Raw genomic sequence first — 13214 nt, forward strand, 5'->3', positions numbered from 1 at the left:
AAATATCTTCTAGAGGAAAATATAAGATTAAGGAAATATATTTAAAGAAAGCAGTGATTTCTGCTTATTGTTAGATTGTATGTTTTATTGGTAGTAGTGGTAGATCCTTAACAAGCTATGTGCAGGAATTAATAAAGGTAAAGTCTGCTGCTTATTTATTAGATGAATTGAGTTGATCAAGGTTGAGTGCAAAACACTCCCACCTTGTGGTCAAATTGTATTAAGAAACAAAAGAAGATCTAGTAAGAAACATAAATATAGTGGGTGGGTGGATGGATGGATAGATGATGGGTATTATGTGAAAATCACAAGGTTTCTCTTTCTCCTCTAGAGACCTTAGCTGGAATAGGATTGAAACCATTCACCCTGATTCCTTTGTTTTTCTCCACTCCCTGCTCAAACTGTAAGTCTGATGTTAACCAAAGCAAATAAATCTCAGGTTTTGTTTCACATTTGTTCCACAAAAGTACCTCAGCATACAAGATAGGATCCAGTCAATATATTAAGAAAATTGAATTTATGTGATAAATAGGAGACAAATGTCACATTTAACCCTTAATTATATTGTGGTTATAGTATAATATAGTAATTAAAGTAGAATATATTACACACACACATAATCCTAAAACAATAAAAATTGAAATAAGCTTCCATTTTAACATTAGATATTATTAAGCGTCTGATTTCTCATAAAGGATATATTCTTACATACCCAACTCCTTCCCATTGCCTTGACAGAGATCTGACTGATAACCTCTTAGCCACTCTACCTCTGGATGGCCTTAGTGGACTTACTCACCTCAAATTGAAAGGAAACCTTGACCTGTCCAAGTCTTTCACTGAAGAGGACTTTCCCAAAATGAGGTAAGACTCGCAGCAAACTGAAACTGACTGAAATGTGTGTAGTTCTTTGTAAGGTTGTAAGGCTTTACAGTTGCAAGTAGAGTCTCTAAAAGCCTACGACATAGCAACCACATACAAACTGGCATTCTGAATTTCCCCATTCTCTCAGACCTTTTTCCCAATCAGCTCATGTCATATTCAAAGCCACTGAAAAAAATAGTCTTTCAACACTTTTTGGCCCATAAATAACACGTTTTTCTCTTTGCATAAAACAAACTTTTTTCACAAAGTTATTACACGATCATGTAAAAAATTCTCTAACCATCTGATCTTTGACCCAGTTAGTTATTGAAAAAGATCTTCCACAATCCATCCTCTTTAACTTTAATGGATAATCCTCCTCCATAAACTGGGAAAATGTTGTTTCCACTGTGTCCAATTTAAATACTAACCTAAACATAACTGCATCACAAGTCTGGCCTCTTTCACAAGCATGGGTGTATTGTTCCCCCGGTACAGTTATATAATGAGTGGCAGAGAGCTTTAAAGGTGCAGAGGGATTCCCACAGAGGGCAACAGATTCGCCACAAAAGACATTCATTAGGAGTCACTCTAGCCAAAGCCCTCGTTTAACCATGAAATGGAAGAAGCTCTATGATGCGGTTTGCCTTCTCCCCCACCACCTCTTTCTTTGTGTCTCATGCATCATTGCCTCTACTAGATCACTGTTCTTAACTTTGATTTCACATGTTGCACATTCACAATAAAAGTCTCTTCTGATGAGGATGTATTTCCATAGTACAAAGGCTGATATGATGGACCATTATAATAAGATGTACCTAGATTCAACCAATATCAAGTGCACTGGAAACATATATAATGATAAAACTTTGCTCTTTGTCAAAATGTAGTGTCAAATTATTGTCCTATGTTACAATCTATTGATCTATGTTCCACTTTAGTTTAAGGTACACAATGGGTGTTTATTACACGTGTAATAACACAGCTATTAACACTACATTCAAAACTTGGAAAGGTTTATACACAAGAACAATTGACTGTCTTAATAACATACACTTTATCATTAGTAAAGGGCAATTGAATTTAGATAATCAAATCTCTATTAATATTCTGTTACATACATATATTTTTTCAGATTCTAAGAAATTAATAAATGCAAAATTATGTGACCTAGGGCTGGAGTAAATCAAAACTTTGACCCACCCCCTAACATCAAACCAACAGTCCTAGTCTAAAGGGTTACCTTGTTCTCATCGTTGTTGTCTCCACAGAGTGATAGAGATGCCGTACGCATATCAGTGTTGTGTGTATGGAGCCTGCAACAACAAGAACAACAATGTCTACAAACCAGGGAGCCAGTGGGAAGCTGAGCAAACAGAAAATGATGAGGAGGACATACCCAAGAGGACCTTAGCCACCTTTCCCAGCCATGGTGACACTAACTGTAAGTGGAGAGAAGAGTTTAGCGCTATATTGTAAAAACCAAAGGAAGACCTATAGCTAATGTAAAGCAGGGTATCGCAACCCAGCATCCTCCAAGTGTATCAAAGGGTACACACTCCTAATTTGGTTTCACCAGTTTTGACTTGCTCCTCCATAAATCATAACGTTTCCCCCGGTGATGTTTGGCAGTAAAGTTTTATGAGAGATTTTTTGCAAGTTCATCTTTTATGTAGCTCTTGCATCCCCAGCTTGGAGAGTTGTACTTTCTGTCCCCATAAATTTCTCCATAAAGCAGCCAGTTTGGACGCACTGAGGCCTTGCGTTTCCACTCCTGCCTTAGAATCTGGATGCAAAATGGGGTATGAAAAACAGCTGCGCTTCTGTCATAGCACAATCATAGGAATCGGGGTCAGAAACACTCCAGCGCACTCTGATGCATTCGGCAGATGTGTTGCATTTGTACTGGACGTAGAAATTGATTATATTCAGGGCAGTAGATTCCCTGTACCCATCAATAAATGATTTCTCTAAAGACACATCCATTCCTTAATTACATTCCTTGATTCTGACAATGGTAAAATCAGCAAAAAAATGGGGGTGGGCTATCCATTCTCTAAAGTAAATTGATCTCTTCACTGTTGCCACAATGCAACTTGACTAATGAAACAACAAACAAGTCAAATTTATAATCACAAAATTATCTAATTCCTTCACATAAAGGGTGAGTTTCCCACATCTTTATTTTACTTTTTAATATAATGTACAATCATAGGGACAGTGATACTTTCTAGACGTTGAGACTTTGAATACCCTTCTACTATTAGAAAGGGAGCAATAGCTAAATTTCTACTATCGAAGTGAAATAGTTTGATTTATTGTACTATTCTAAGTGGTATTTTCTCTTTTATTCGACCTCTGTAATCACTAAAAACTACTATTTTCAAAATGTAGACCCTTTCTATCCAGCACATTTTACATAATTTACTTGCTCCGGGTTTTCAGATCATTTTTCACATTACTCATTGTTCTACTTTTCACGATGGTTTGATGAAATGCTTGGGCTGTTAATATCTTACTCTGAACTTCCAACAGTCTAGAGATGAACAGCTCACCCTCTGTCTCCATTCACAGTGGTCCATGTGTCTTCCATTAAAATGTATTGAAATCTTTCTTCATACCGCTTGCTGGCGTAGCGTCTCCCAGAGAGCTGTTTTCAATCTACAAGCAGCTGATTTTTTTTATCACTTTGTATTTTCTATTAGGAGACCGTCCAAACAATTTTCAAAAAGGCCTAACCACTATGAACCAGAAACATTTTCAGACACTTGCTTGCGTTGCTGTAGGTAGTAGCTGTTGGTATTCAGTTTTAATCATGCTTCTGGCAAAAGTCTCAGCACTTTAGTATTGATTCACCCCTAACTGTGCCTTTTTACCTTTTAAAACTGACAAAAAGCAGAATTCATGTTCTCATGAATAAATTGTTTTATGTTAGTTATGTAATGCTATTTTTCACTCCAGGTCTTAAGTCCACTTAAGTCAAATCAAATTGTCAGCTGTGTCAGGTTCAGTAGGTGGTTTGTGGTGTTTACATAGGTATTACATTTAGGAATATAAAACTTCAAATATGATAAACCTAAGCAGGATATTGAATTACCCAGTTTAACATCGGATTTACAAAAATATTCCTGATGGAAGTAAAACAGCATAGCTTTTGTACTAGTAAAGCCAACACAAATTCTGTACTTCTGAGGTTGTAAATGTGCATTTGTCTTAGCAGTATTTTGTTCTGAAGAGCATTGTATATTGACAGAATTAATGAAGACCATTCAGATTTTCATAACAAAAGGTATCTTCACATCTTCACTCTGGCTATCCTTACCTGTAGTTATTCCAACTGTAATCCTTTATTCTAGATGACTTGGACATGGAAGAATTCCAGTTGGAAGTTGATTCCAAACTTCAGCCCAGTATCCAATGTACGCCCACCCCAGGTAAGGAAAACTGAAGTCAACTCTGACACAGATGCCTTGAACAGAATCTAACAGTATGTGTATTCAAATGTGTCTGTCTTTTCATTATCAACCCCCCCATTCTTTTTTTTTTTTTGAAGGCCCTTTTAAACCGTGCGACTACCTCTTTGACAGTTGGGTGATCCGGTTGGGTGTGTGGACCATTGCTCTCATCTCCCTGTTCGGCAACAGCCTTCTGATCTACACCGTCTTTGCCTCACCCAGCTACCTCTCCCCGGTCAAGTTCGTCATTGGTTCCATTGGGGGCGCCAACCTGCTCACGGGGATGTGTGTGGGGATTCTGGCCCTTGTAGATGCCCTGACCTTCGGGGAGTTCTCCCGGCATGGTGCTCGCTGGGAGACAGGCCCAGGATGCCAAGCAAGTGGCTTCCTGTCCGTCTTTGCCTCCGAGGCTTCCATCCTCTTCCTGACGCTGGCCGCAGTTCAGTGCAGCATCTCAGTGTCTTGCGTCCGGGCCTACGGCAAGTCCCCCTCTTTCAGTAGTGTGAAAGCAGCCGCCGTATGTTGTGTGGGACTCTCCCTGGCAGTGGCAGCACTTCCCCTCTTCAAGGTGGGGGAGTACGGCTCCTCTCCCCTTTGCCTGCCCTCTCCTCTCCCAGAAGGCCAGCCATCCACCTTGGGCTTCATGGTGTCTTTGATCATGATGAACACCCTTTGCTTCCTGGTGATCACCGGCACCTACATCAAGCTGTACTGGGACCTGATGAAGGGGGAGTTTGACAGTATATGGGACTGCGCCATGATCAAACATGTGGCTTGGCTGATCTTCACCAACTGCCTGCTCTACTGCCCCGTGGCCTTCCTCACTTTCTCCTCCCTCCTCAGCCTCTTCCCCATTGGAGAGGAGGTCATCAAATCCGTGCTGCTGGTTCTGCTGCCCCTCCCCTCCAGCCTGAACCCCCTTCTCTACCTCCTGTTCAACCCTCACTTCAAAGAGGACCTGCGTCTTCTCTGGAGGAGAACCAAGCCCTCAGTGAACGATACCCTGGATTCGTACATTTCGGAAGAGACGGAGAAGAGTTCCTACGACTCCACACAGGCTCTGGTCTCCTTCTCCGACATGGAGCTGCTCTTTGAGGGGACAGTCCTGCCCAGGCTGGAGCCTGTTCGTTACCCCACCTCTCCTTCGGTCCCTCTCATCCCCTGCCAGCAGCAAGCAAGGAAAGAGGGCACTACGTTCTCTGGCCCAGGCCCCTGCCTCAAGAAAGAGGAACTTTTAAAAAGTGACAACCTCCTGGTCAACAGTAATAATGGTAACATTGCAAGTGGATCCTACACTTGCTCACCCTTATCATCTAATTTATAATTTAATACATAAGGAATATACAGAAATCTAAGAGTTGAATTTCTCAATGGAATTCACCAAAACAACCACTTAGGGAATCAAGTACTTGCATAATTGTCAAAATGATGGATATCAAACCCCACCTTTCAGAATGACACTTAATGTTCCATATCCACACCTGCAACTAACTATTGTTACAGACAAACGTGAGACCTGTACAGTAATGAAGAGATTGGAAACAAACTTGATTTCATTTGGTAAAGTGGCAATTCTGGATTACTGTCAGCTGTTATGTATATAATAGACATTTTTGATAGAGAGATTTTCATCACTATGCTTTTATAAAGCTGATACAGAAGTACATTAATAGGCTTTAGCTTGCGATCATGAATATAGATGGCATACTGATTTGGGTGATTAATTCCTCTTTAGTTCAAAACTGAAGGAACACCTTAAGTTTCTAAAATTTGTTTGTTTTTTCTTTAACATATTCAACACTCAGTTTGAAATGGACAATAACTGTGACAAAAGGACAGTCTCAACAAAAACAACAGCAGAATTTCAGTTGAAATCCCAGAAGAATGATATGTGTTTCAGCAGGATACAATTCTCACAAAGAATGCTTTAAATAAAGCAATAGCTGAATGCCACAATGACTAGCCTTGCTTCAAATCAGCCCAGGCTTATTCCGACATTTTGTGTTCAGTCCCTGTTATCAGCTTCATACATGACTGAGGATCTCTGAAAGCAATGTGAAGAACAATTTCCTGCGGCAGAATCACAAAACGGGGAGCATGCACTTTGAACAGAGGCACAGTCATAGAACTGGTTGTACCTTCTTGCTATTTTCTTTGATCCCTTTGATCTGTTATTGCATGTTTTCACTTGTTGTGTTGGTGTCTAGAGACCTTAGACAAGCGAGTTAAGTATTTCTTTTTTTTTTTTTAAGAGTTAAGACCATTAAAATCCTAGTGCAAAACACCCAGGATTAGTTATAATCTGCTGTCGTCATTGGGTAAAACTGTTAGAAATTCCTCTATTCAGGAATCCAAACCTATATGTACTGAGTTGAGAGCTACATCCAGTACGCTCAAAGCTGCAGTATGTGTCCACCGTTTTCTGTGAAAATACAGCTGTTACTGTGTCTGCATTAGGCCTGTACAAAAGCAGCATTAAAAGCTTGATTTTCTAAAGGGCAAAATAAGAAGCTGATCAGCAAGGGAAGTTTAAAGCTCGATTTGTGTAATCAAGGCGCTTTCTCATTTTAAACCTGAAAAAAGTGTATACATTCACGACATTCAAAACAATGTTATTTAATGATATCTCACCAATATATTTCGGGTTGTGGAACATTTATTCAGTCTGGAGACGTGGGATGGTTCTGGCTGATCAAACCAATTCTACAACAAGCTGTTCATGAACATTTTGAGATTTTCTTTTAAGAAATGACGTTGCAACCAACTTCTTACTTTGCCTTTTGTTTGAAAGTCATGCTGCAATGCTCATGGCATTAGCACTTTCGAGATGGGAATGTGCAAATCTAATGAGTTTTAGAATTACAACAGAACACAAAACCGTTAAGATGATCATGTAACCAACAATGCAGCATTTAAAAATATATATATATATATGTTTGCAATTGGGGAAATATTATTATTTCAGTCTCTCATTTTAGCCCCACATGTAAGCACTAGTCCTTTAGTTCCAATATAGAAACCAGCATATAGAAACCAGTGACAGGACTTAAATCCATCAATTTGAAATATCAGTTGCTATATGTTACAGTTATGCACCTCTTGTTTCTATAAAATAAATCCACTGAACCAAAAATATATATTAAATTGCAAATTCAACAAACCTTTATTATATTTTTTTAAATATAGTTTTTCAGTAGGCTAGCTGATGTGTATATACAGTGTAACTACCTCTAAATTAGCATGCTATTATCCCATTATACCCCAATATGTTCTCAGTTATATATATATATATGATTTTTTTTTTATACTGAATACAAAAATAAAGCTCTTAGTTGTACAAAACAGTAACTATTTTGGATGTAAATATTTTCCAAAGTTCTGTAAACTAGTATGAAAGTATGTTAAAATAATAATTATTATAATAACAACAACAATAATAATAATAATGATGATGATGATAATAAAAATGTATTAGTTTCATATAAATTAGCAGTCTTTTGCGTGTCTTTCTTCATAACAATTAATTTGAAGAATATAAGGACTTTTACTGATGTATTGATTACATGCTCCAACAAAGTAACGTAGTCCTTTTAAATAACTGAGAAATCTTAGATTCTGAGGATCTAACCTGTCAGAAATTGTCAGAAATTGTCAGATTCAGGGGTATTTAAACATTGGAAACAATCTGGTCCATATGCTTTTTTCCAGGTCATACTTAAGTTTCTGGGTGTGCTTGTCTAAAAAATGATTTATCCATAGCAGAACTGAGAATTACAATTGTGTGTGTGCACATGTGTGTGTGTGTGTGTGTGTGTGTGTGTGTGTGTGTGTGCTGGGGTGGGGGGTCTTTTGGGAACTAAACCTTTTTTTAACATACTACACATGCGGTTCATCCAGACAAAAAGGCACTCTCAACTCTTGTACTTTTTAACAACTCCACTGTAAATCCTTGAGGACAAAAAAATAAAATTAAAAAAAATAAAATCGGTTCCAGCACTCATGTGCAACTAGTTAACTGTCCGTTTTCATACCTTGCCAGACACCCCAACATGTGTTTAATTGCATTAATTACAGCCTCACCACAGTGTCATTTATATTATTCCCAGGCCGTCTCGGAAAATGCTCTCGCCGCAAAAAAGCTCGAAAGTGAACAAGTCGTCTGGAGTCAAAACAGCAAGATGGAGTAGGGGGGTGACTTTGGGCGGGTGGGCTTGGACTGCACTGTTATAGCAGCAGGCGGCAGCTGTGGAACTCACCAAATGCTTTCCCTTTTGCATGTCCTGAGAGACTGCCACTGATACTGAAGGCAGTGTGCCAAGCTTTGAACGTGTACTATACTGTTTCAAAGCGTCTTTTACCATTGATTTGGTGGCTTGACCAGTGGAATGCCTCACAATATCATACAGTTGTGGTCAGACCTGTTCCTGGAAAACCAATGCTGCATGCTTTATCAAAGTAAATCAATCACTGAATACCTTGCACACAATCTTCACTAATTAACCGAAGAGACACTGTGGCTCTCCAGGACTTGTGCACAGTAGGCAGTGTATCTGGTACTGCTGCTGAAATTCTACCTCCTTGGCACTAAGTCATTAACATACCAGCAGTAATAATAAGCAATAATAATTGTTCAATTGCCACAACCTGGAGAGAATGTGCTGTCTATCCCAAAATATAGCTTTCACCTGTGTCCCCACATAGTGATTATTTGCTTATTTAATTCTGCAACTTAATGCCAGGCTGAAAACAGGGCACAGAATTCCACAGGAGTAAACAGGGGATGTGATTACGATTAGAAAGCGGCACCACTCAATATCATAAGCAACTCAATATCATAAACACACCAACTGAAGTGTCCAAAAGCTGAGGTATACAAGGTGACACAAATGAGGAGGTTAAAGGAGGCTAACATTATCTGTCCTCAGTTCCTAATATCGGAGCAAGCTGTGGTTCATTATCATCTATTTTTTTGTTAAATCACTGACAAATGACAAAAACAAACATAAAAATGTACAAACATTAAACCATTAAATGGTTAAAAAAAAACATTTGGCGGAATTTTGTTTTCATCCATTTGGATTATTCTTCGAATACTAGGGAATATGGCGAGTGCTACTTACTTTTTATTCTGTGCATTATATATATTGTATGATGGTGTGCTTAATCATTTGTATTGTGCTGTGCTAATTAGTGAGTATTTAAAAAATCCAATACCTTATACAAATATCTGTACCAACCATAGCAGCATTTAATCAGGGTTAGCTGGTGTGGAATTAGGCATTGGCACTTGGCATCCATGAGCACTGAACATTTAATTTTATATTCCTGTACATTTCTCCTCGCAAAAAGGGGGAAAATAGGAAAGTTCACGAAAAATTGTCAATACTTATAAATACTTATAAGGTACTGCTGTTGATTTTGAGTTTTGTTTCAACACGTCACAGCAGTTTTGTCTTGTCAATGGAAATCTCAGCTCAAATAAATGGTGACACTAACAATCAATAATCGTCAACTGCTCTGCTCCAGGAACACGTCCTCTACTCATCCCTGTCCTGCCTAAACTGCTACTCAGTGTGGAAGCCTCCTTTTGGTCTGTGCCACTCAAAGGGAAGTTTAGACAAACACTTAAGAGAAATTAAACTGCTACAACCTGCTGAAGACAAAGTCCAGGAAAAGATGTCAATGCAACAGTACTGACGGCACATGTCAGGAAAAGCATTAACCTGTCCAGTTCTGAAACCATAAAAGGAACTCCTTGCTCAAAATCATTATATGAATTCACTTAGGTACTCGCAATGGTGAAGTTAGATCTGTTTCTAATCAAATCCAGTGATGCATTTAAACATTGAATGTTACATTGAACACAAACCAGGATTGAATCTGGTATACCTTAAGTTCCTGATTAAAAAAAGCAGACTAGTGTTAATGTACAAACACAAAGTATGTACAAAGTATACACTGAGAAATAAGCATACAACACAATTGAAACAACACAGGGTTTTATTCAACAATAAACACTCATTGGATCAACATGCTCTAATACTAAAATGGAACAATCAAGTTATCAAACACATCTGTAGTCTTTTGCAGTTTGTGCTTTGGCATATATGTATATAAATCATCACCATTATTTGTTTTTACTTATTTCAATGTAGAAAACTATTTTTGAGGATACTCCAGAAAAGTGATATGTAAAAAATGCAAAAGTTATGGTGTAATTAAAAAAGGTATAAATAATATATATATATATATAACAGAAATGTGAAATACTGTTTCTACAATGTATTTTTATTTGATATTAGTTAACATGCCATCTAACTAATACTAGACTGAATTATATATGAAACCATGATGGATATTTTTTCAGAACAATAACTAGGTGCTTTTGGAGAGAGTAGGATGCATTAAAAAAATGTCAGAATCTTATCTCAATTTATTGTTCACTGACTGATCTGGGTATATTTGTAAAGCTACTTCGATAAATATTTACAATGTATACTAATCTTGAATGGCACAGTGCTTTATTCTGGCCCCAGAGAATGTAAAGCAGATGGATACTGCCCTCTTCTGGTTGGTATGAAATCCATGAATCCCAAAAAATCTACAGCAATTTTTTTTACAGAACTCAAACAGCTAATGACAATCGAATCGAAGATACAAAATGTTACAAAATAATAAACAAGCAATCCCTCATATTTTGAAATTAACATCCCTCATGAAAATGTAATTCCTCCATTTAAGATAAAATATACAATGATAATATGGATGCTGAAAAAAGTGTTTCTTCATATGGTGAAGACAGGGTAGGAAAAAGTCATTACATATACTTAAATGTATTCATAAAATATAATGAGCTAGACTTTTATGTGCTGCTTACATAAAATCTTCTATTATAAGTATATGCTTTAATGACTTTCAGTATTTTACATATAAAATGTTCAGGGATCAGTGCTTGAAAGGTCAAATCCCTTATCAAATCTCTTCTGTTGGCAAGATACATATAAGTTCCTGGCAAATAAATTATTTACAAATTGTCTGAATAATAATGAATACTTTTGATTAAATGTAATTAATGGTAGGCATTTACTCTGTTCTATTATTCAGAGAGCTAATGTGGGGACTTCTGGAGTAATAGAATGATTAATTGAGGTCGTTAAAGCACGGCAATGGGATGATTGTTGATGATCGCCCTAGGTGTCTTAATGAGAAGTGATGTTGGTCTCTTGGGGTCAGAGGATTGAAATACAGCATTAAAGAAAGAAAAAAAAGTAATGCAAACACAACACCATAGTTACGAGCCAACCACAGCTCAAATGTCATGCTATACAGAGAGGGACTCCTGAACATTTTATTTTATTTTCATCCATTTACCTTTACAATGTTTCAGACATACAGATCTTAAGGCTCTTAAGAGAAGGAGACAATCTCTTCTTGTAGGCCAATTTCATTGCACTTGGGACGTTTATTTAATTCCATTGCAGATCCAAAACCTTTTATTTTATTGAGCCATACTTATTTAGCCAGCCAATACTGCTACAAAGATCAAAGAAGTAACTGAGCATGAGTTGGAATAGATTAAATTGAATAGGAGTGTAATGGAAGAGCCAAGATCATGCACTACTTCTCTCTATTCATATTTGTATTGGCATTTCGCTGATGCCTTTATCGAATGGCTACGGCTGCTAACACTGAGTGGATATTCAGTCAGGCACTTCCAAAGAACAGAAAGGAGATACATATATATTTCCTGTAGTGAAGGGGGGTCTGTGAAGGGTGGCACAGATCTTGAAAAGGATAGGAGTCGAGGAGGTTAGCCATTTTGCAATCTATGCTAGGCTCCCTAGGAAGAAGAGGAGAACAACTGCGGGATGCAAGTGAAGACCATAAACAACTTCATCTGCCAGCATCTCCACCAATCACCATTTATTCCCCCACGTTCGCTAAATCTCTCCATTGATTTGTCTTTAAAAGCAAAGCTTACTCAGAAAGTAAGATGAGAATTAACAGGAAGGAAATCATTTGGAAGGATGCTGGCAACCTGTATATCCTTGGTTCCTGCATGATTAGTATGACATCATCAATGGAGGTGCATCTTCAGCAGAGATAAAAGGTGCCATACTGGGGAGACAGTTCCAGCAGTAATACCCAGGACATGGATCAGTAAGATGTTCTGTTCTTCCTGTTACTTGTCAATTCAAAAATGCAAATTGACACAAAGTGTTGTTAACCTGTTAATAATATATCTACTAATGGTTAATAACTTGTATTATATTTTATTTGGGAAACACATTATATTTTGTGCATTATAACTTGGCATAGATTGATTTATAGTGTGTCATTATCAAATTAATAAATGAGACCTAGGAATGATTAGTTATATTTTAATGACAAATAGTAGATCCTTACAGATTGTATCACTCTATACGTTATAATTCAGTGCTATAATTCACAATCTTCATAAAAGCTTGGGAATATATTTCTGATACTTTCATTTTTTAATGTAATTTGGGGTATCTTTGTGCCTGTGCTCCAGTTTCCTTGCTCTTGTCTCCAAAAGGATGCTTATCCCGCGCCGAATGGCAGACTCCAGTGTCTTTCCAAATTCTTCTAAATGGGCAATTGTAAACCTCTGCTGCCTCTTCCACTGGCATCCATTGCTTAAACTCAAACATCTAAATAAATAAATAACTCTGACAGTACCAGTGCTATTGCAGTAAAGGTTGGTCAAGAATTCAAATAACTATGTTTTTTTTATCTAGGGGTTAGAAAGTTAATTTCCATTTGCCAGGCCCCTCTCTGCAGCCCCTAGGAATGCACACAGAAGTGCTCCTTTGTGCCAAAAACAGCTATTCTGAGCAAATGGAGTCATAGTCAACAAAAGATGTGGAAAACGGA

The 13214-nt window shown here is 37.7% G+C and overlaps 1 protein-coding gene across 1 annotated transcript in view; it reads left to right on the top strand.

The window, feature by feature from the left end:
- lgr6 (leucine-rich repeat containing G protein-coupled receptor 6) overlaps positions 1-8123 on the top strand; it is a 91889-nt gene extending 83766 nt beyond the window's left edge. The window contains exons 14-18 of the mRNA XM_066703608.1: positions 332-403; positions 739-864; positions 2136-2308; positions 4221-4298; positions 4418-8123. Coding sequence (XP_066559705.1) covers positions 332-403; positions 739-864; positions 2136-2308; positions 4221-4298; positions 4418-5643 — 1675 coding nt within the window. The 3' untranslated portion in view covers positions 5644-8123. The remainder of the gene's footprint in view (positions 1-331; positions 404-738; positions 865-2135; positions 2309-4220; positions 4299-4417) is intronic.
- Positions 8124-13214: the final 5091 nt, after the last annotated feature.

Source organism: Amia ocellicauda, chromosome 5 (assembly GCF_036373705.1).
Source record: "Amia ocellicauda isolate fAmiCal2 chromosome 5, fAmiCal2.hap1, whole genome shotgun sequence".
Classification (NCBI taxonomy): domain Eukaryota; kingdom Metazoa; phylum Chordata; class Actinopteri; order Amiiformes; family Amiidae; genus Amia; species Amia ocellicauda.